The following is a 22477-nucleotide window of genomic DNA, read 5'->3' on the forward strand; positions in this document are numbered from 1 at the left end:
CCTTCGATTGTGGATTGTACTGTGCAATTCACGGTGAAAAAGTTGATGCCTTTTGTTTTTTCTTTTTTTTTTTAATTAAATTTTTTTGTTTAATTTAAATTGTTAATATTAAATTTCTTTTCTATTTAGTTATCAAACTTTTATGACACGGATTCCGGGTTTGACAGGTTAACCTGGCTTGATAAGTTAGCCAGTTAATTCTGGGTTAACCCATTAATTTGTTTTTTTATATTTAGTTATCAAACTTTTACGACTCCAAGGTTTGACAGGTTAACCTGGTTTGAAGGGTTAACCCATTAATTTATATATTTTTTTTCTTTTTCTTCATTAGTTTTTTTTTCTTTCTGTTGGTTTTTTTCTTTGTTTTTTTTTTCTTTTTAATTAATCTATTTAATTATCATACTTTTATGATATGACTTTACAGCCAGACCCACGTCCAATGCTATTGAGTCTGGTATTGCAGTCAAACCCACTTTAAATTTGGGTCATGCAAGTTTAATGTTATTATTAATATTATAAATATTACTCTTGGGTGAGGTATTGTAACCAAACCTAAAATTTTTGGATAAAATTTTACAAAAAACTTAATATTTTTAGATCTTATTTTTTTTAAATAAAAAAAATAATTGATATATGGCATCGCGAGTGAGGTAACTATTTAAATAATAAAATCTGTCACGATATGCTTTGCCTAGAATCTTCCTATATATTCTGTCTTCAAATTAAATAAAAAAAGTAATAAAATAAATGGACATTCTTACCCCTTAAATTTAAAGACGACGACAGCATATACACGTGGAAGCAGATAACTGGTTTCCGATTGTCCAATCACACTTGTCATCCTTGCGTAATCACTGCCTGACCTTTCCTTTTTGTCCATTTTGCCGTGCTTACTTCGCCACTCTCACCGTCTCCTCGCATCCCCGCCAGTACCGCCCCCCCTCCTCTCTTGCATGCCTCCTCCTCTCAAAAACCCTAACTTCCTTCACTTCCTATTTTCCCAAAATGCCGTACCACTTCCTCTCTAATTCCCCTTCTACCCCTACCACCAAGGCCTCCGATCGCCAAAACGACACCTCCGTTTCTCTCCCCTCAACCTCCACCTCCTCTTCTATTTCCCCAGATATGTTGAATTACCTTTGGATCCCTTTCTTAATCTCGCTCTCTAAAGAGCTAACCATAGCTCGATCAGCAACAGCTACAACTTCTCTTTCGATTCTCCTCCCGAGTCAACTTGCCGATGACTCGCCTTCCGCGCCTAGGTGTCCGGCCCCCGACAAAAATCTGAATTACCGTCCGGTGATTGGAATTTTGAGTCATCCAGGGGACGGTGCCTCCGGGAGGCTTAATAACGCGACGAACGCTTCGTATATTGCGGCGTCGTACGTGAAGTTTGTTGAATCAGCTGGTGCTAGGGTTATTCCATTGATTTATAACGAGCCAAGAGAGATTCTTTTTGAGGTATCTAGATTCTTTAAGGAGAAGTGCAAAGAGTGATTTTAGAGTGGGTTGGATCATTTGATAAGATTAGATTGGAGAGGAAGTGAAGTGGAAACTGAAAAGGGAATTTTTTTTTAACGATTGTAATTGAGAGAACTTTTAAGTAATTCTGAAATTAAGTATTTGCTTAGTCGAGATAATGATGTGGAGTTAGAAACTTTATTGATGAAAAAGAAAATGAAAATGAAATTAAACAAAAACAAAATCTGAATTTGTAAAGTTTTTGTGCATGGTCATTAAAAGGGATAGTCTGGCTTGAATGCAATGCTTGCACGGTGTAGGGGTATGTTATCATTATTTTATAATCTTAGTAATTTATAAATGTTACTTAAGCTTGCTTGTTTGGTGTTGCATTACAGAAGCTCAATCTGGTAAATGGAGTGCTCTTTACTGGAGGTTGGGCTAAAACTGGTTTGTACTTCGACACTGCGAAGGCAATTTTCAAGGTAGGTAATTTTTTCAAACAAACCCTCCATACTAAAATTGATTTCAATAAAAAAGTTGTTTTGCAAGACGATGCATCCCACGTTTGCAATATGTTTAGAATTCACCAAAAAGAATAAAAGAAGACAAGGCATTTTCTACTTTTAGTTTCCCCCCCAACTGTTCTCAGTACAATCATCTTGTACTTGCAGGAAGTTTTAGCAAGGAATGATGCAGGCTTCCATTTCCCAGTGTATGCCATCTGCTTAGGCTTTGAAATTCTGACAATGATCATTAGTGAGGTAATATATGGCCAAAACATATGTATATATATAGCCTGTAATGATCAGACATTCCCATTCCAATTATTTCCATATTTTCCATTTTGTCAGACTGATTCCGTGCGAGAAGAATGATTACCAATTTATATGTTATTTAAAATATATAGTCCATAGTGATTAGGACTCTTCAGGACTTTTGGTGTGCCTGTAAGTACACACATTATGTATATCTTTTGCCGTAGTGACAATAAATTGAGAGTTTCAGTTTCAATTTACAGCGGTGGATTTCCTTCAGTGTTTCACTGTGGATTCCGCTTTCTCTCTTGGATTCGAGGAAGCCCTGGTGGATATCTGGGATTTAGCTTGGTGATTCTAGGTTTTCTACCCCTTTTCTATCTGTCGAGTCTGTTACCCTTTCTACAGCAATTGGTATCTGTTTTGCGTTGCCAAGCTACTTGTCTCAAACTTTATTCCTAATGTTATTGTTCTTGTTCTAGGTGGTTATGTCTGTTGTTTTCTATTGCTGCTTAACCTGATTGTATGCAGAGAGGAGGTAAAACTTTAGGTTTTGTTTTTCTGTGAGATGTATAATTAAATTAAATATGGCCTCACAGTGCAATGATGATGTTGGTGGTAATGTTATTGCCAGAAAAATGTCAAAATGTCTTGAGTAGTTGTTTCAAATATTAGTGCACTTTTGTTAGTGGAAATTCTTACAAGTCCCACTTGAGAAATGTTATGAGCATGACTTTTATTTTTCCTTGAAAATAGGACAATCAAATTCTGGAAACATATAATGCAACTGATCAGGCTTCTACTCTTCAATTTATGGAAAACAAAAGTATCGAAGGAACTGTGTTTCAGAGGTATACATGCTGTAACCTACCCCCCCCATTTCATTAGCTTTGGTAAAATTCAAGCATTTCTCTTATACTAGTTTGTATAAACATTCTCAATTTTTTGCATTTATCAAACATGATGCACGTAATTTTATTTTCTTACCAAGTTTTTTGTTTCTTTATAGAGCCACAAAAGGATATTAATGAATTTGTTAAACAGTGTAAATAACAATTAACTTTTCTGTCAATAACTTAAAAAAAGAGTTTTTCAAATTCTTTTATATGTAAGATAACTGTTCTGAATCCCAACTAATAGTTCCTTGATCATCATTGTTTGTTTTACTTCTTAATTCTTAACATGCTGTTATCTCAATTTTGTCTTCGACATGCCAAATGCTTACCCTTTATTTTTGTGTGACTTGGTTACTGGCATGGAGAAGATGTCCTAACGTGATATAGTTACCTAATATCCAATATGGATGTGTGCTGAATAAGTGAATACGTACAAGATGATGTAGTGTCAAATTGTATTATCCAGTTTGCACACTGGGAAGCATGATATGTGGCATTATGCAATCTGCAAGGGATAAATGGAGGTCTTTTGTTATCATGTCAGGAAGTTTTGCCTAGCTACTTTGGCATTTATTGTGAATTGTTTTTCTTATAGAAGTTCTATAATTATTCAATATTGGCAAAATGATACTTTTAGTTGTACCAAGCAAAAAACTGCTAGTTAACATCAATATTCCTTTGCAGATTTCCTCCAGTTTTGCTTAAAAAGTTGAGTACAGATTGCCTAGTCATGCAAAACCATCATGTGAGTTCGCAAAACTGGTAGTACCTTTGGACTTTGGCTGCATGGTCAAATAGAGACACATGATGCTCTGTTTCTTGTTTCTTTCTTTGTTTAGATTTCTGTAATATATGACATTTTACACTTTAAAAAGGACTATATTTAAAAAAAAAAATTATTTGGTGCAGTGTTCTGTCTTATAAACCAGCAATGCCTATCCATTTCCTTGTGATTGGAGATCTAAGAATATCTTGATATTCATTAAATTTGAAGCCAAAAAGGAAAATGTAAATTAGACTTTCGTCCATATCTGGCCATATTTTAATACTCTTATACTGAAGAACCGTCCCTCAAAAGTAAACTAAAATATACTGGCTGATGAGTATCACTCGAGTGGAAGACGGAATGATGATGCTGTCGTCAAGAGAGTATGATCTGGAGTTTCCACTTTCTTGGGAAATATTTATGCTTTGCATTTCCATAATTTAGACAGGATTGGGGGGATGATACTTGAATGTTTACATCTCCCAATTCTAAGTTTTGCCACCTGCCCTTGAACATGATTGTTGCATCAATGCCGTCTTAATCTTTAATATTCTACTTTTATTTTCAAATTAGAATACTAATCCAATGACCAGAAAGGCTGCTTTCCCCTTTTAATCTAACTTATCTGATCTTCCAATGCAACAGTATGGCATCTCACCACAACGGTTTCAGGGAAATGAACTTCTATCTAGTTTCTTTGAGATCCTGACTAATAGTGCAGACGCAGATAACCAGGTAATGGATGCAATAATTTTATGATGTAGTTTTCTATACACTTGAAGAATTCTAATTCTTTTCCCAACATCTGTTTTAGGTTTATGTCTCCACTGTACAAGCACGCAACTATCCTGTGACTGCCTTTCAATGGCATCCCGAGGTATTGCTATCATGTGCTTTGCATTAGAGCCATTGTGTTTTTCTGTGGAGATACATCTTTTGTTGGGCAAATTCCATACTTGAAGTATAAAATATGGATTTAGATAATCAGGAAATTCAGGAAGGATGACAAGTCCTGTATAACCTAAAAAAAATTAGTGTGGGATAATGGATGCAGCTGTTTGTGCTTTGTAGTTACAGGAGAAAGTTTTGTCAATTTTCACTCCTTGTATCACACTCCTACTCTTCTATATGTAAAATACATGCTAACCTGGTCATCATATAAGAAAGTCTTGCGTGAATTTGTTTGAGCTGGGTCTGGTACTCTTACATAGATCAATTTGGGTATTTAGTTTAAAAATATTAAAGTGGCTTTAATGTCCAAACAATGTAGGCAATTATTTTATTAGCATTACCATAGCAAAAGGAGCAGTGGGAGGCGGAAGGGGATAAAATAACATCATAATATTTTTATAGCTCAGCTTAATTTCTAAACATAATTGAGCAATGATCCTCATGGTATGGTGCACAAGTGTCAATTCTCCTTTGTTTTTCAAAATTTGTTTACTGTTATTGTAAATATACAATTGCTTATGGTAGTAGGATTACTAGTGACTGAAATCCAAATGCATTTCAGAAAAATGCTTTTGAATGGGGTTTATCAATGATTCCACACTCAGAGGATGCCATTCAAGTGACCCAACATGTTGCCAACTTCTTTGTTAGGTGAGGATTTTGTTGTGCTGAAAAGTTATTATCTTATTCTGCAAACTTTTTTTATGAGATGTGCTGAAGATGTACTTTGAGCCTTGGACATTCTGAACTGAGATTTTGCATATTTTAAACAGGCTCCAATAAATCATCTACTCATTCACATGCATGTTAAGAAGGCTGGTTAATTCCTTCTTTTGTAAACTTATATTCATGGAAATTTTGTAGCAGAAAATATTAAGGCATAGTTCATGTTCAGACCTTTCAAAACACAGAAAGTACCAGAATGATCAAATGATACACGCAAGCTTAGATATATTTGAAGTTGTTTACAGTGGTTGTATCGAATACAACCAGTAGCAATTGAAAATCATAAACACTGTATTTTTAACATTTTGACATTTTAACTAATAATCCTGATTAAATCCATTCTATACTACCCTTATCAATATTGATATTGAAACTTTTGTGTTCTGCTGTGTTTATTTTCTGAGATCCCTGTCAGAAGTCCAAACGAAGGAAATTAAAGTCCTATGGGTCTGGCCTGCTTCGTGAACCTTTTCATTTATCTATGGTGATTTGTTGTTCACAGCAGAGTAATGAGATGAAAAAAAAAAAAAAAAAAACTGATTTCAATGTTTGTTTTGTGCTGCAGTGAAGCTAGAAAGTCCTTGAACAGGCCACCTGCTCGGAAGGTACTTGACAATTTAATCTACAATTACAGTCCCACGTATTGTGGGAAAGCTGGGTAAGTGAATTGACTCCGAGAACCAAGTTTGGCACACAAATTTATTGTTACCAAGGCTGGCACTTGCATTCACTGATTTGCGTTTCTTCTTTTATCCTACTGTAGGAAGGGATATGATGAAGTTTACATCTTCGCAGAACCAGAAACACCAAACAATACGAGGTGTGCAGTGCATGGTAATTGTCATGGACGTGTGAAGTTATAAATATTTAAGACTCGGCACTGAAGTCTGAACACTTAAATTGTATCATTGTCAACATTGTAAAGCTTAAGATCGAACTGAACTAAGTGCATTTGTTAATAATTCAAGACATGATGGTTTGTGTTCGCAAATGCTTTCAGTATTTACATTACGCCACTGCCAATTAAGATGTATCACGGCATCCTAGTCATAACTCATAACTTCACTGGTGACCCTGTTTGACTATGATGTCAAGTACCTGCATATTACATCAAAATACTATGTTGTCTGGTTCATCCAATCTCACCCATGCTTCAATTCCATTTCCCATTCCTGCTTCCATCAAACCAATGTAGCTCAAATGCATTGAATCATGTGTGTTGAATGCCTTGGTGCCCATCCAAATAGCTTACCCCAGCCGAAATGAGCTTCATATCAGCACGTTTTATTTATACAAACTCCTAGTTGTGATATAATCACAATTCTCATCAGAAAACTTATCTCTTTTCTTTCAGATGCTGGGTAACCTTGAAAAAAAACCCTTCATCGCCATGTATTTCTGCCATGAATTGGCTGTCAATTTTCCCCTCGGCTTCCCATAGATAGCTCACTAAGGCATCCAACTCCACTTGGTCACTAGCTTTGCATTACACAGGTTCTTTCCAAAGAAGATTTCCAATATTATGTTCAGGCAAAGGTGGACTTTTTGAGTCATTTCCTGTTCTTGAAGCAACTATGACACTTCTCCAGATAATTGCTAGAACCTCAATTGAAGTTGGGGACTGGACAAACAGGGATCTACTTGCTTCTGTCTTGAGCTGTCTTATCCTTCTCCAAGCACGCATGCCTTTTCTGAACATAGCGGGCTAAGAGAAATGGAGCAATAAAACTGGGATATGCTGCTTGTGATGTAAAACAAACAGTAGTTGACCGAGCTTTCATGAAGGTGCAAAATGATGCCCCATCAAAGACATTGTGAGAAACACCAGCACAAATAGCTATAACGCCGCACAAATGTGTTTGCTTGAACCAGAAGAACATAATTACCTAATTTTGATGAATCTGCTGGGTTTCAGGGAAAGAACTAGTGCATAAAGTGGCTCTCCGTTTTTTTCAAGAAATGTTGATAGGTGAAAAGTTTTCACTTGGGCTTCGATGAAATAAACTCCCTCGTCACTGCAATCAATGTAAAGGTCATGTTTGATCTTTCCTGCAAACGGGTAAAAGTGAGATGGCAGTTACAAGCATGACTAGTTGAGGAAGAACTTGGCCAGATCATGAGAACATGACGAGACAGACAAACATGGAGCATGGTTGAAAATGCTTTTGAGGCAACTAATTTCTGCAAACTGCCTGCTGCCTTGTTGGAAGAGAGAATCACTAAGTTCATGGAGGAACACAAGAGCAAACTGCTGGGGGGGAGTAATAGCTCTATAAATAGGCTGCAAGTAAGTTTTGTATATATTACACACACGAATTTATATATATTCCTTTATTAATAGTTAATAAAAAGTTCGAAAAGAATTTACTTGCTTTGTTTGTGTTAATTTCATTTACTTGCAAGTGAGAAAAGACTAAATCTAAGATGTTTGGAAATGTAGTAATAGTTATTTTTTAAATAATTTTTCATGCCTAAATATATGTTAATGATTTTTTTTATTTTTTTAAATTAGTTTTTATATTAATATATCAAAATAATTTAAAATATAAAAATTATATTAAATTTTAATATAAAAAATTAAATTTTTTTTAAAAACGCGGTGAGTATAAGACTGACAACAGCATGGGGGCTGGAATTTTGAGCAAAAAATTTATCGCTGTGATTGTTGTCTTCTAGCTATAACTTGGAATACACTTACTCTTTGTTGCAAATAATTCTATAAAATCTATTTTAGTATTTCATTTAATTTAAAAATTTAAGGGAATATAATAAAAAAAAAATTCAATATTAATTGTGAAATTTTTTTAATTTAATATGTATTTTATAGTATTTAACACCATATATGTATTTTATATTTGAGTTTAAATATAATATGTTTGATCTTGATTAATAAAAAATAAAATGTACGGAAGTAATTATTTATTTTTTAAAACAAACTAAAAGAGTCAATGATAATCAACAAAAATGCTAGAAAGGTGTTTAATTTTAGTTAATGATTTATAGAAATATCATAACAGAACTATTAATTATTGAAAAATTTTTTATTTTGAGAAAATAATAAATACTTAAAAATTAAAACATCAAAGAAAATAAAATGAAAATGAAAAAAAAAAAAAATAAAGGTACATGATTTAGATTGCGAGTTTGGTAGATTAATTTGAGTTATTGAGGAATTGAACTTTTTATAATTTATTTGTAATTATTTTCTACGAGGTTATCACGGTCTAAACAAACATCACAACATTAGATCAGTGCTTGGTTTTTTAAGGATCTATTATTTTCATCATATAATTTAAATAAAAATACTTTAAAAAAAATATTAAACCATTGAATTCCATGACTTCGATCATTGATTTGATAAATTAATTTAAATTGATTGCAAACTAGATTTTATAATTTATTTTAATATTAATTTTTATAGAGTTATCGAGATCTCAAATAAATATTTTGATATTGAGTTGGTGCTTAATTTTGTCTGTGACTATTTTTGTCATCATATAATTAACTAAAAAATAAAAATTATTTTAAACTCATTCCAGCTCATGACCCAATTATGGATTTGGTAGATTAAGCTACAATCTCGGAAATTGAATTAAAATATCACCATCTCAATATTTTTTTAAAAACATATCATTTTTATTTTTTAAAAAAATTAAATAACATTTTTTTTTCGATCATTTGAATTATATTTAAATTTATCAAGTCAATTATTTCACATCAAAAAAACTTTTAAACAATTTAATTTAAAACTCAAGTGATATAAAACATCAAGTTTAAAAATTTTCAAGATTAACCCATTACCAACCAAAAATTTCTTGTTATTTAGACATTTTTTTATGTTTTAAAAAAAACTCCCAATATACAACATAACGGTAGCTGAATTATCTAGTCTAAAACTAAGGACAACGATCATTTCCTTCCTATGTAATCATGCAATTTGCTCAACAAGAAAATAAAAGAACATCTTCATATGAATTAGTTGTTTGGACTACGCTATACATGTGGGTCCTACATATTTGTGTGTATTTATTTATGTGATCCACATGGAAGCATAAAAAACAAAAAAAGATAGCTACATGTAAAGACCGAGCTTGACAAAATAAGTTCAACATACAACAACTACCTAATTTCTAGTTTTATTTTCTACAATAAAATTTGATATATTTTACTGAAAAATAAACTAAATAATTTTATTTATACTCCTTCATTCTAGATCTATCTTAAAAAAAAAAACAAAACAAAAGTCTTAATTATAGACTTATTTTAGGGAATTCGTGAACTAAAAGGAAAAAAATAAAATTATTAATCTTAATATTGGATTTGATAAAATAAATAGAAATAAAAATAAAAATCCCATAATATTTTTAAACTAAATAGAAAATAGCAATAACTAAGAAAAATAATTTTTAAAAAAAATCATTTTTCATCATCTTTCTAGATTGGAGAAAACTTATCTTCAAGTTTTGATTATTTATTAAACAAAGTGCTAAATATTAAACATTGAAAGTATTGATCATTTTTGAATCACTATTAAGTGAATTGCATTATTGTTATTAATGATTATTAAAGCCATAGAATTAAAAAAATCCTTTATTTGTGCTTTATCAAAAAAAAGTTATTTAAATGTCCTTCCACAGTCACCAAATAACCTCAGCCATTGAAGTGTACCATCATTCAAAATTTATGTGAATATTTTTGCACTCTATTGACCTTGACATTATTAGCATTGTATAATTAGCCAACTTTAGATAAAGCTAGCTAAAAATAAAACTCCCATAACACTTTTAAATATTTATAAAAACTATTATTAGTTGTCAATAGATTATTACAAACTGATCTCTTTCCACACCACTTTGAATTCTTTATACTCTAATTCCTTTTCTTCTTCACAAGCTAGGATAAAAACAATATATTTTTACAATTATCACAAAATCCCCTCTTTACTAAGCACTAATATGATAAGCTTTTTCTTGATTATGATGGTATATGTATTGCATTGTCTGTCATACAAGATTTTCAAATCATATTGCTATGATCTTTCTAAATATAGGTGAAAAACATTTATAAATATCACATCACATTAAACATTATTAAAATATCTTTTACTCATGGAAGATATAAAATAAAATAACATTTTTCAATGATTATCCTTATTATCTCGATTCAATTCAATTATTTTAACTTATATGATCTTTGTTTTTTTTTTTTGTTTTAATCTAGCTGCAACTTTATATAATTTTTATTAGTATTATGTTTTTGTAATTATCATCATTAATGATCAAATTATATACTTTGTCTTTAGTGGTACAAGTTGAATGAAAAAGAATGGTGTATAATCAATCCTCATCTAGATTAGTTTTGAGAGCAAACAAATTTTTTTTGGATGACGAAGACAGCACAGTCATCTCTTTTATACAAAATATCCATCCATAACGTTATCCTTACCTCCTAAATGTCTCTTTTATCTCCACATCCACCCCCTTATCCACATATTCAATACTCTCTAGGATAATAATCTTCCCTTTTATTTCTAAGTTCAAGCACTATAATTTAATCCATTTTCTTCCTGTTAAACCAATTGCTATATATCCTGCCACTTATTTCCACTCCGTCTCTCTCTCTAGTAAAAAAAAAATCCAAAAAATTATATCAACAATCCCATTCTCTAGGTCCATTACGAAAAAGTACATGGATTCAAACATTTTCATGATTATGGGCCTTGCTGATACACCCTTGGCCCAGAATATGGATCCATGGAAAACACAGGTGATACATGTCACCTGCCTGCATTGCTGTTCCACCCTTGAAAAAAAAGAACGCAGACCCCTCAAAAACAATATGGCGGGAAAACCAGTGTCTTTGTAGAGGGAAAATCAAACACTCTCATTTTGTCCTTGATTGATATTTTCACGGCGTTGGTAATTTCTCTTTCATCATCCACCTGCACAATTTCTTCCGTCTCTAATTTCTCTTTGAGCCCAAAAACCACAGAAATTATGTCCCAAATGGAAACCCTAGGCATTCTCGATGAAATTGAAGTTCTTGTCTCTGATAAACTCCAAGTGGTACTTCTACTCCTCTTCAATCCCCTTAGTTTTACTGGGTTTTGTTGTTGTAATCTTGGGTCAGTTCTAGTAAATCTAGAAAATTATTTATTTATTTAATCACCTGGTTTCAGGTTTCCTACAAGTGGTTGAGTCGAAATTTCTTGGTTTCATCGAATGCTGCAAAAAGGTAATTTTCCTCTCTGAAATTTGTGATTTTTATTTTTATTTTCCTGGTTTGTGCATTCAATTAACAAATGGTTGGTGTTGCTTCCTTAAGGCTGCTTCAAGAATTTGTTAACACACGCGGAAGTGGATTCGAAGTAGTATACACTCTATCCGGTTGGTTAAAGAACAACCCTTCAAGTTACCATATAAGGCTTGTTTCCGGTCCCAAACTTGAAGGTCAGGTCTTTCAATGGTGCTAACATCATTATAGTTATCGTTGGTTAGAAACGAGAGATACTCGAAATCGCAAGGATTTCCATCTATCCCATTATAATAGATGGGTCTTAGGGTGGCATTGCTAGCTGCTGCTCTTAGGTTTGCAATAATGTGTCCTGGAAGAATCATTAGGTGATTTGTTAGCATGCCATAACCATAGGTTTGTGTTTTCGCCTAAGCAATTTAAGCATTTTTCACTTGGCTTTTTTTTCCCCTGGCTCATCTATGATCCCTCTTCTTGGAAGAGAGTAGCAGTTAGAATTTCTTTCCTTTGAATTGGCCATGGAAATGTAGTTGGAATTCTTTGAATTCTATTGATTAGAACAAAGAATTATAGAAGCGCACCAAGCATATTATGCATTCACATGAATATGTGTGATGAAAGTTGTTTTTGTCTATTTCAATACCTCAGCTGCTTGATTCTGGGTCGATGCTGTTGCACCCGTTGCTGGTAGATAAATTTCAATCATTATTTCGTGGTTTGTTAGTATCATACATACTTGAGTGTTGTGCCTGAGACAAGGATACAGGGATATGCTGAGATTTCCGTTTTCGATTTTTTTTCTTGCAGAAGCTAAACAAGAATTCAATGGCAATTGCTCAGTTCAGGTATATAGTGTTCAAGCTTGCATCCCAAAAGATCCAGCTGCACTTTGGAATGCTGAATTTGTTCAGGCAGAAGAGTTCTTCAAGCAATCCTTCACAGTTGATAATTGCTTAAGAGATAACAGGTATGATGCACCTGTAGTCTGCAATCAGTTCCAGTATCTTACAAGAACTTGACTTGTGTAGATCATGGAATTGCTAGATATGATTATTTCTTCATTTATGAAATTCATATGCAGCCGTTACAATACTGCAGCTGCTGTAGTAACAGCTTATTACTTTGCAAATATTCAGACAATGAAAGCCTGAACCGATGGTCCTCAATAATTTTCTGACTGCTGACCTGCCTTGTGCAACAAAACTATTAGTACTAAACTGTTCTAGAAGAGAGTTGACTGGTTATGTCAAGTTTGTTGATGATGCACTTTGAACTCATTTTTTAATGTAATTAGCACACACAAATGTGTTCTTATTGGGGGTGGGAATTGGTTGGGGGTAATGAGATGAGATATTTCAAGCCTTGGATGGTTACAGATTGAGGGTTTCCCTCTCTCTCCCTTCTCATGAATTGCCGCAAAAATTAGCTTATTTTCCTTGGTGCTTGAATTTTTCTTCTGCAGATTTTGTGGAATTCTTAATTCCTTTGTTAAGTACAATGTTGATGGACCTGCTGCAACCAAAAGTGCGGAAATCCCAGTGCCATTGAATAGTAATTCAGTGTGTCAAAATATTACAGCTCAACCATCTAAGCAAACCAAAGTTCAGCAAAGCCCAAAGGTTGGTCCTCCATCTCCCAATCTGGTGAACAGTGTCAAAAGTGAAAGGAATGGAACAGGAGTTCATGATCTGGCTACCAAGCAGACTGTGGATGAAGAAAAGGTCCATCTCTTGCCTGCCGATAAGAAGAAAGGCCAGAGTGATAAAACCTCTTCTGGAAATGGAGGTTCGTTGGCAAATTTGTGGGGTCGTGCATCTGCCAAGTCAAAGCTATCTAGTGCACAAGCTGATAATGATAAGCACATTCCAAATCCTACTGGTAGGTTTTTATTTGGTTGCCATACAACCAGGAAATTGTCTGCTTAACTAGGATGTAGGATTTTCTGATTTGACTTCTGCAAGACAAGCTCCTATTCTACACCTGGGATTTAATTCTTATCTGCTGTTTCTTTTTCAATTTCTGAATTGGTTTATTACATGTTATTAGTGAGTGCAGAAGCTCAAATTTCTGCTTGTGAAGAAATTGAAATTGGGAGCAGTGATGATGAGGCTCAGGGTGTGAATTTTAAGCGAACGTCTAATGGGGATAATAGTAGAAAAAGGAGGGTAGTTTTAGATTATTCCGATGATGAGTTTGAAGATGCAGTCAATCTAGCATCACCAGAACTGCCAAAGGGCCAAAGCAGTACAGCCTTGGTTTTGGAGAAGCCCCACTTCAACAAGCAAGCAGAAGATAAACCAGTGATCAAGGTAGAGAAATCAACTAAAGGAGCATGTAATCAGTTGTTGAGAGATGATTCTTCAGATGGAAAAGGCATTGACTCTAAAACTTCCTCTTTGGAGAAGATCCAGAGTGACATCACCTTCTGTGATGTTCAGAAGGATACGGCTGCTGGTGCTGCTCCAAATTCCCCCAAAAGGAGAAAAGTGCTAAAGACACGGATTGATGAGCGTGGAAGAGAAGGTAGTCCCTTGCTCATCCTTCTCAAATTCCAGAAAATCCTCCAAGAAATATGATGACTTGGATTTTTTATTTTTTGCTTAAAAGCTCTCTATCCTACCCGTTAAATCTTTGTATTTTGGTTATTTCTTCTTTGTTTTGTTTTCCTTTTCTTTTAAATTCCTTTCTTGGATTCTTCTCTCTAGTATTGACATGTTCCACAAAACCTAATTTCTTGTTTTCCTTTTTTGTTAATATATGTCTCTCTCTCTGCTGCAGTAACTGAGGTAGTCTGGGAAGGGGAGGAGACAGAAACTAAGAAAGTTGAGTCACAGGATTCGAAAAAGAAAGCAGAAAATAATGCAGTTACAAATACTGTTAACAACAGGTAAAAACTATTACATTATAATTTCACTTGCATGTATTCGGTGTATGCTTTAGGATTTGGCGATAAAACTTTAGCTTGTACCTGGTAACTGCACTATTAATCTTGTCTCGTACATTCAGGGCACCTCTGACTAAGAAGTCTCCAGCAGCAGGAAACGGTGCTCCGTCTAATCCAGGAAGCAAAGCAGGGAACAAGAAGGGAGGGAATAAGGACCCTAAACAAGGCAACATTCTATCATTCTTCAAGAAGGTTTGAGCAAACCAACTAAATGTGAATACGTCATCTGATAACCTTCTTTTATTTTCGTCTTTCCCCACCTCTTCCCTCTTTTGTGGTTTTCTTTTTGCATCTTCCTTTTTGGCGTTGTGAATGGAGGATCAGGGCCTTGAGGCAATCGATATGCTAAGCCTTGTGTGTTGTATGAAATCAATACATGTTTATCGTTACTAATTGCTCACGTGAAATCTCTTCCGCCAAATATTCAGTTATAATTATTACAGCATAATGAGAGGCTCGAATGGCAAATTAGAACCGTATGCAAAGGCAATTTTAACAAACACTTAGGCCCATAAGCCTGTGGTCCTGTACAAAGAAAGATTGACCTAAGACACCTGTCTGCATCAAGGAAAGACGCTTGCACATCCCCACTCGTTTAGCATTTCCAACGCTCAACAGTGGTGAAGTACTAGAAGAAAAGAAAAGCACTCAGCAGTAGAAACTGAAGCGTACCTTCTCGATTGGCCAAAATGACACCCATGATCTCTATCACAATCTTTTTCTTGCAAAAAGTAATCGAGTTCTTTAGCTTTTACTCCATGCCTGAAAATCCATTAGCATGCATAATTCATGATGTTCTGCTCCTAAATGCAGTAAACTAAGAGTGTGTTTAAAATGCATTTTCCTTGAAAGGCTATTAAATTGATATATTTTTTAAAACATTTCAATATTTTGAAATAAAAAATAAGGAGAATCTAAAAAGAAAAATCATTTTGATACGAATTCCAAAGTTATTCTAGTTTGAAAAACTATAAAATCCATAAACCAATCAAAACTCCTTGAACCCCCATTTCTGAGAGAAAACTCATCATCATATAATAAATTTCAACTCAATAATATGGTCAAGAACCAAACAACACCGCCCGGTAGCCCAGCAACCAACCTCTGGCTATTAAGGTTTTGTGAAAAAAACATTCTTTCCACTAAATACAAACAATTGTTATGCTGTTGTCAGTTAACGACAGTAACTTACAGCACAGCAGGTAAATCTAGTGGCAAATGTAAAGAAATAAAATGACCCAACTTTTTGAAAGGCATTTTAGGAGATAATTTACATGATTTACATTCAATCCGTGCACACATAGTGCTAATTGATCTCTGTTCTCTGTTTTAAGTTTCTCGGATCAAATTGGTTGGCTCACTCAAAACATACTTGGGTAGTTCATACTTTGCACCTGCGGGAACATTTTGAATACAACATGAAAGTAAGAAATATATCAAATTTGTATCACATACATGGAAAGACCAACACAAAATACACTTTAGCGGCATAAGAAAAATTTAGGATACTCTTATTGTGGAAATGTAATAAGTCCGTAAATTCTGGTTTTTGCAAACAAAAAAATCACCACTTTTTTAGAGAGATTTGGTGTTGAACACAAAAGGTTACGCAATAAAGAATTGAAGGATTAAGGACCTCTTTCATCATAGCATACTGTCAAATCGGCATTTTGAATGATGACACCAGCACTGTCCACAATTGCTTGTGCAAGGGATAATTCAGCTCCGGCAGCAGCTTGAAGAGCATCCCAAATCTCTGGCATCCAGAAAATTGGAATCTATATCTCAGAATCAGATACAATAAATGATTGGAAAGCATATTATAAACAACTTTTTATAATGTGAAGTGAACCGGATCTTATTTTTTATCCTAGAAAATTCAAAACCTTTCATCTTCATTCATAACAACTCTTAGCAAGACTAGATAACTATCGATGGTAAGACAGCATAATGAACATCTGATCTTCATATTTGATAACTTCTCTTCTATCCCTTTTTTTTTTATCAACTGTGGAAAGTAAACACGGCTACTAATCACTGAACTGATAAATTTAATCTTCATATGCGGTAACCTCCCCTCTAAACCCCAATTTCTATAACACAAAAAAAAAAAAAAAATTAAAAAAAACTTTCACTGGCCACTGAAATGATAAAAATGCTGATTCAGTAAATATTTAATGATGTTATGATAAAGCCTTGGAATGTGACAAGCTAGGTAGACATGTGGTTGATATTGTCACATGTACTGTATCGTTATGACTAGTGTCTGATATAGAGACACAAGTCTGCAGTGGCTCTAGTCAAAGTTGCCTACAGTAAATTTTTTGGGGGAACCTTTACAGCCTATAACATATTCAGGTCCAATTACAACTTTTATTTGATCCTCAAGGCACGGTTGGCACTAAATAAAAATCCTAGGAATTGTCATTTCAAATTCTTTACTAGTGCCATCCATTATTCCAAAACCATCCTATCGCTTGCTTCCTTTTTATTTTTCGTTTCTTTTGTCAATGCTAGAGATAATTTCTACTCAATTGAAAGTATCCTAAATATAGACTAGATAATAGAAGCATATGTGGTAGGCTTTGCAAGCTGCGTTAAGATTCTTAAGTAGCAAGTAAAATGTTACATGAGAGAAGAAATAGACCTTGTGCAATGGCAATGGCAAAAACAGTATTAAGGAAAGTAGAAACCTAATCTACAAAGCACAACACCAGCAATGCCAATGGCCAAACTGTCGTCAAGGAAAGTGGAACCTTAAAATTACAAAGCACATCTCCACTCTGAAGTAGATTCTAAAATTTTCCAATATTCCTTGTACATCAACAGAAAGGAGCCTACTAATTATAAATCTATAAATGAAGTGTCAAGAATAGTCCTTTCAAAATCTTCATGGATACTGCGGCATAATGATACTCTGCCTCATTACTGGTCAAAACTTAGAGTTCAGATCAGCAGATTCATGTTTTAAAAATAATTATGTGCTCGAATTACGCACGCTGATTGCTTGATTAGAGACATGACAGACAATTCATGGGTAATAACTAATAACTGATAGGGGAATCCAAATCAAACATCCCTTCAGCTTGAATATTTTATGTAGCAAAGCAATTAAGAATAGTTTGCAATTGTTTTCTTTATGTTCATTCCTAAACATTCAGCGACTGTTATTGATGAACACATATGTATCACAGTCCAATCAGTGTACTGTGGTGGCAATTTCTGAGGTTCTTCCCAAAACTCCCTCTATATGGTTTCCAATAACTTAGACCTGAACTTCTCAATGTAATTGCTCTCAAGGTTTCTTACTTTTATTCTGTATTTCAATGTCACTCTGGATTTTATTTTTTATTTTTTTTACTTAGGAAAAAAAGGACAGATTTCACCTATTCAACAAAAGATCAATTATTATCTTCTTCTCATTCCTAAGGCAAATTCAATCATTATAAAAAATAATATATTACTCAACCCAAGGTTAATTTCTATGAAAAATCCTAGTGAAGAGCCACAAGTGGTATGACATTCCAGAAAAGGTACCTTTCCTTCCACCATAGTGAGGCGAAGTATCCCAAAACTCCTCGCGCATCTGTAAAAGCTGAGACTTTGTAATAGGCTGAGGATGCTTCCAAGGTTTTGGCTTCCGGATTTTTTTCGCACTCCCTGTCATAATCACAAATATGACATTCATCTCTGTTAATTACCATGATTATATAAAGAATACCTGAAAAACTGATTGGCATTCAGATATTTCTCTTTCATAACTGCTGTTACCTAACATTCATCCCTTATTAATGGAATCAAGGAAGAGATAGAAAAAGGCATGTTATGACTATTATGAATATGACATATCATACCACAAAGTACACTGAAACGTATATATAAGGAAAAGAAAAGGTGCTTTACATAGGATTGCTGGTTAAATTTGAGTGCTCTGGGTTCATTATTTTACATAAAAGTGGCAATGTAAAAAAGCAGATGGCAAGGAAATATTCTAGAGATAAGATTCAATTCTCCTCCTCTCCTTAATTGTCTATCTAATCCTGCATCTTCAATAAAAAGGATAGCCTAGAAAAACAAAATAAACATACAAATTATAAGCCCACTGAAGAGTATACAGACAAATAAACACATACATGGAAACATACGATCTCTCTCCCTCACAGACATGAACTTAAAAGGTCAGCTTAGCAAATACTCTTATGTTTAGATTACGTAAATACGGTGACCAAAAGAAGCTTGAGATCACAGCGGAAATTTCCAGAAATCTGTTAAACAGCGGTGCATAGAAACTCGTGAATTGAAGATTTCACTATTCCAGCTATTACATGTGTTATTGTATATAACTTAGGACTCTGTTAATATTTATCTTTAGGCTAAATATTAGGAATGAGTTGGATTCCATTTATAACACATACTTCCGTGTGTACAGATGATATATATATCTATAAGAAGAGTGGAACTCAGGGGAGACGGATTCCAAAAACAAAGTTGTGCCTACAGAACATACTTACCAAACATGCTAATTAGACCTCATTAAAAACAAGCATATTTTAACGAAATTACAGTAATTAAAGCTTTTCAATACTTGCATAAATGGAAGCTAAGCTGGAACCGAAGCGGCAATCACATGTACAATATATTTTACAGTCGATATACAACTAGCACATCTGTTTGGTAATTCGATCTCCTCAAGTCCTAAATCCGGAAAATAATAAACTCGCCTATAACTGTAATTTGAAGCTAGTTAAAATGCCGCTCAAATCATTGATTGGTCTCAAACCGCTTGCATGATAGCAGGCTTAATAGATAACACGAAAAGACTGAACCAATCATCCATAGTCCTTCAAAATCACACAGAGGTCTAGCACCGATAACATATTATACTCATTCCGATTCATTGGATTTTATCAATTTAAAAATCCGTATTAAAACTCTTTACAAGAAAAAAGAAAGCAACCACGGCATTCAGTCAAACATTCAGTTCTTGAATATGTTCCAAAATGAATGAAATCTTCAACTTTCTGTTTCTGTTTCGCAAAGAAATTAAATTATTTGTTTTTAATTTCAATAGAGAAAATCTCAAATTCACAAAGAGAAGCATTTTGACCTAAATTAAATCCTGATATTGAGAAATCTCACATATAAGTAGTAATTATATCTGAAAAACTATAATCACCATCACCAAATCACTCTCTCAATCATCCAGGTTTCAGAAGTCACCAGTGCATTGTAATAACAGTACAGAAAACAGAAGACTAACAATCTTGTTAATGCAACAAATAACGTCCAAAATCAGTTACGATTAGTTTCTGACCTTTTCTTTTCCTTTTAATATAATAAAAAAATCCAAAACATTATGTATTCTTGATTAATTTTTTTCCTTGAGGTTTCTCGGCTGCCAAACAAACAAAGAGAATTAGAGGGGGTGAGAGAGAGAGACGATAGAGTGAGGTTACCGTCTGCTTTGGCTTGTGAGGATCCAGCACATCCCATTCTGTATTTTCTTTTTAAACACAAAAAAATCACTTCAATAAAAGAATTTTGTTTTCGAGAGGGAGAGCTCTTAGAGAAGCTTCATTGAAATGTAAGTCAAAATGAAGTTCCCTTCGGTCCCTGCTGGTTTCTAGAGAGTGAAACAGAGGGATTTATATTTTTATTTTCTTGAGGGGAGGGCGTGGGGAGGTGGTATTTTATTTATATTTAGCTTCCGGTGAGAGCTGTGTGCGGTTATTCCGGTGAGGTTTGTAATAATGAGGGTGATATGTGAAAGAAATTAATTAAGAGGGTTACCTTAATTGTGGATGATGATTGCTTAATTATAAGATAATGTTTAGAGTGAGAAAGGGGGTTAAGAGCGAAGCTGATGGTTGGCTGTCATGATCTTTGTTCGCTGCCTGTAGGTAATCTGTTGAGTAAGGGGCTTTTTCGGAATTCTCAGTTTCATTATTGGGCGGGTTGATTTTTAAGGATATTTTTACTGACAACAATTGTCTGAGCTCCTAAAGAATGTTTCGAGCACTCTAACTTAAATTAAATTTAATATTTTAATGAAATTTCATGTGTAAAATTATTTTGATGGTAAAAAAATTCGATTTTTAAATCAAATTTATTATTTAAAAAATATAAAAAATTAAATCAAATATCAATTCATGTTATTTACAATTTCCAAAAAAATAAAAAATTAATGTTAAAACTAGTTTTTTTTTTTTAAAAAAAAATAAATATCCATTCACCCATCTCTGTTATTTGCAAGACTTCAAAAGAAAAAAGATGATGATTAGTAATATAAAAAAAAAAAATTGAATTTTTTTTTTAAAAAAATATATAAATTCAAATAATTTATTAATTAAATTCAAATTAAATATTATAATTAAATTGAAATATAATAAATGATTAGTTTCAAACATGTTTTTATAGATTATTTCATTAGTCATTACTATATGGCATGTTCGTGCTCTGATGTTGCAAGGGACTAAAAAAATTTTAAATATAGAAAAACATATATACAGGTCTCAATAAATTTTTGATATTATTATTATTATTATACCTAAAGATATTATCATTTTGAAAAAAAAAAATATTCCCATCAAGATAAATTTTTATTGCAAAATAAAATGTTAATATGTGTGCTCAATAAACTAAATAAAAAATTATATAAGTTAATAAATAATAACAAATTTGTTGATTTAAACTAAGGATTGAGTTAGAAAGTTGAGATAAAAATGTATACTAAGATATTTAATATCATATCACATGTAGCTTTTTAAATTTTTTTTATTTAATTATAAAATAATAGTGGTTTTTTTTGTCAAAAATAGAAGTCATTTTAAATAAGCACATAATTAGTATTTCTCAAGTCTAAAATCAATTTTTAATTGAAATTAATGTTTTCTATTAATATATATATATATATATTATAATTACTAAAGCAAGTTTAAAAATATCAAAATAATATATTCATATTTTATGTATTATTAAAAGCTAAAAGAAATATAAATGTGATAAGTCAAGTTTAAAATCTATCTATCTATTTATTTAAAAAAAAAAAACAAAACTTGAATCAAATGTATTTAATTTTTTTAGAAAAATATTTGAATCAAATCTTGACGAACAATTTATTATTAGTATTATTATTTTAATATCATATACATAATAATTGAAAAAAATATTAAAAGTCAGATAAAAATTTATAGTATTGTTTAAGAATTATATCAAAACAAAAAGCAAATGAATTAATATAGTATTTTGAGAGCAAAACAAATCAAAGGAAAAAAACAAAAACATAGAAACGGGTTAGATCCAGCAGCTAGCCGCTTGTACCTAGCCCGAGTTTTCATTTGTATGTTGAATTGTTATTATATGTATAAGGAAGTCCAAGCATCAATCTTGCTACAGATGTACAACCCTATAATAATCGATGTACTGAGTTAAAACCTAAATCTCAAGTATTATATTAGAATTAAACTAATCTAAAATACAGTGATACCTTGCACTAAACCTATTATTAATAGATTTTTATATTTGAATCCGTGAGATGATGATTTACATGAAGTTTTTTAGGGTGTTGATTTATAGTGTTTGATAAAATTAGCATTTTCAAGCTCCATGTTGTAATATAATTGAATTGCTTTTGAAAATAATTTTAAAAAATGAGACATTGATTTTAACAAGATATTTAGATATTCATCATTATTTTTATTTTATTATGATTGTAAAATTTAAT

General features: G+C 32.8%; 3 protein-coding genes across 4 annotated transcripts; 2 read left to right on the forward strand and 1 right to left on the reverse strand.

Annotated features, from left to right (window-relative positions):
* Positions 1-910: 910 nt before the first annotated feature.
* On the forward strand, positions 911-6549 carry LOC118027469 (gamma-glutamyl hydrolase 2). The gene is made up of 10 exons (XM_035030846.2): positions 911-1461; positions 1860-1946; positions 2136-2225; positions 2976-3070; positions 3800-3860; positions 4527-4616; positions 4696-4758; positions 5395-5483; positions 6124-6216; positions 6322-6549. Exons 1-10 carry the CDS (start codon positions 1006-1008, stop codon positions 6419-6421), a joined length of 1224 nt encoding a protein of 407 aa, XP_034886737.1. The 5' UTR covers positions 911-1005; the 3' UTR covers positions 6422-6549.
* A 4592-nt stretch (positions 6550-11141) lies between these two features.
* Positions 11142-15154, forward strand: LOC118063537 (uncharacterized). 2 transcript variants are annotated; one of them, XM_035077591.2, is made up of 8 exons: positions 11142-11623; positions 11737-11792; positions 11883-12007; positions 12618-12777; positions 13273-13688; positions 13857-14333; positions 14589-14697; positions 14817-15154. In XM_035077591.2, the coding sequence occupies exons 1-8, from the start codon at positions 11555-11557 to the stop codon at positions 14950-14952; spliced, it is 1548 nt and encodes a 515-aa protein (XP_034933482.1). In that variant the 5' UTR covers positions 11142-11554; the 3' UTR covers positions 14953-15154. The 2 variants fall into 2 exon arrangements, with proteins under 2 accessions (XP_034933482.1, XP_073260388.1); XM_073404287.1 differs by having other exon boundaries at positions 11883-11944.
* Positions 15155-15840: 686 nt separating this feature from the next.
* Positions 15841-20627, reverse strand: LOC118063538 (uncharacterized). The gene is made up of 4 exons (XM_035077592.2): positions 20211-20627; positions 18292-18414; positions 16391-16510; positions 15841-16148 (listed from the first exon to the last, which is right to left on the reverse strand). The coding sequence occupies exons 1-4, from the start codon at positions 20245-20247 to the stop codon at positions 16084-16086; spliced, it is 345 nt and encodes a 114-aa protein (XP_034933483.1). The 5' UTR covers positions 20248-20627; the 3' UTR covers positions 15841-16083.
* Positions 20628-22477: the final 1850 nt, after the last annotated feature.

This window comes from Populus alba, chromosome 1 (genome assembly GCF_005239225.2).
Source record: "Populus alba chromosome 1, ASM523922v2, whole genome shotgun sequence".
NCBI classification, from domain to species: domain Eukaryota; kingdom Viridiplantae; phylum Streptophyta; class Magnoliopsida; order Malpighiales; family Salicaceae; genus Populus; species Populus alba.

Coding starts and splice junctions, on each gene's coding strand:
- LOC118027469 (XM_035030846.2), top strand. CDS start 1,006: ATGCCGTACCACTTCCTCTCTAATTCCCCTTCTACCCCTACCACCAAG. Junction 1,462..1,859: donor CAAGAGAGATTCTTTTTGAG/GTATCTAGATTC, acceptor GTTGCATTACAG/AAGCTCAATCTGGTAAATGG. Junction 3,071..3,799: donor GAAGGAACTGTGTTTCAGAG/GTATACATGCTG, acceptor ATTCCTTTGCAG/ATTTCCTCCAGTTTTGCTTA.
- LOC118063537 (XM_035077591.2), top strand. CDS start 11,555: ATGTCCCAAATGGAAACCCTAGGCATTCTCGATGAAATTGAAGTTCTT. Junction 14,334..14,588: donor TGATGAGCGTGGAAGAGAAG/GTAGTCCCTTGC, acceptor TCTCTGCTGCAG/TAACTGAGGTAGTCTGGGAA. Junction 14,698..14,816: donor ACAAATACTGTTAACAACAG/GTAAAAACTATT, acceptor TCGTACATTCAG/GGCACCTCTGACTAAGAAGT.
- LOC118063538 (XM_035077592.2), bottom strand. CDS start 20,247: ATGGGATGTGCTGGATCCTCACAAGCCAAAGCAGACG. Junction 16,511..18,291: donor TCACTATGGTGGAAGGAAAG/GTACCTTTTCTG, acceptor TCTGGATGCCAG/AGATTTGGGATGCTCTTCAA. Junction 16,149..16,390: donor AGTATGCTATGATGAAAGAG/GTCCTTAATCCT, acceptor ATGTTCCCGCAG/GTGCAAAGTATGAACTACCC.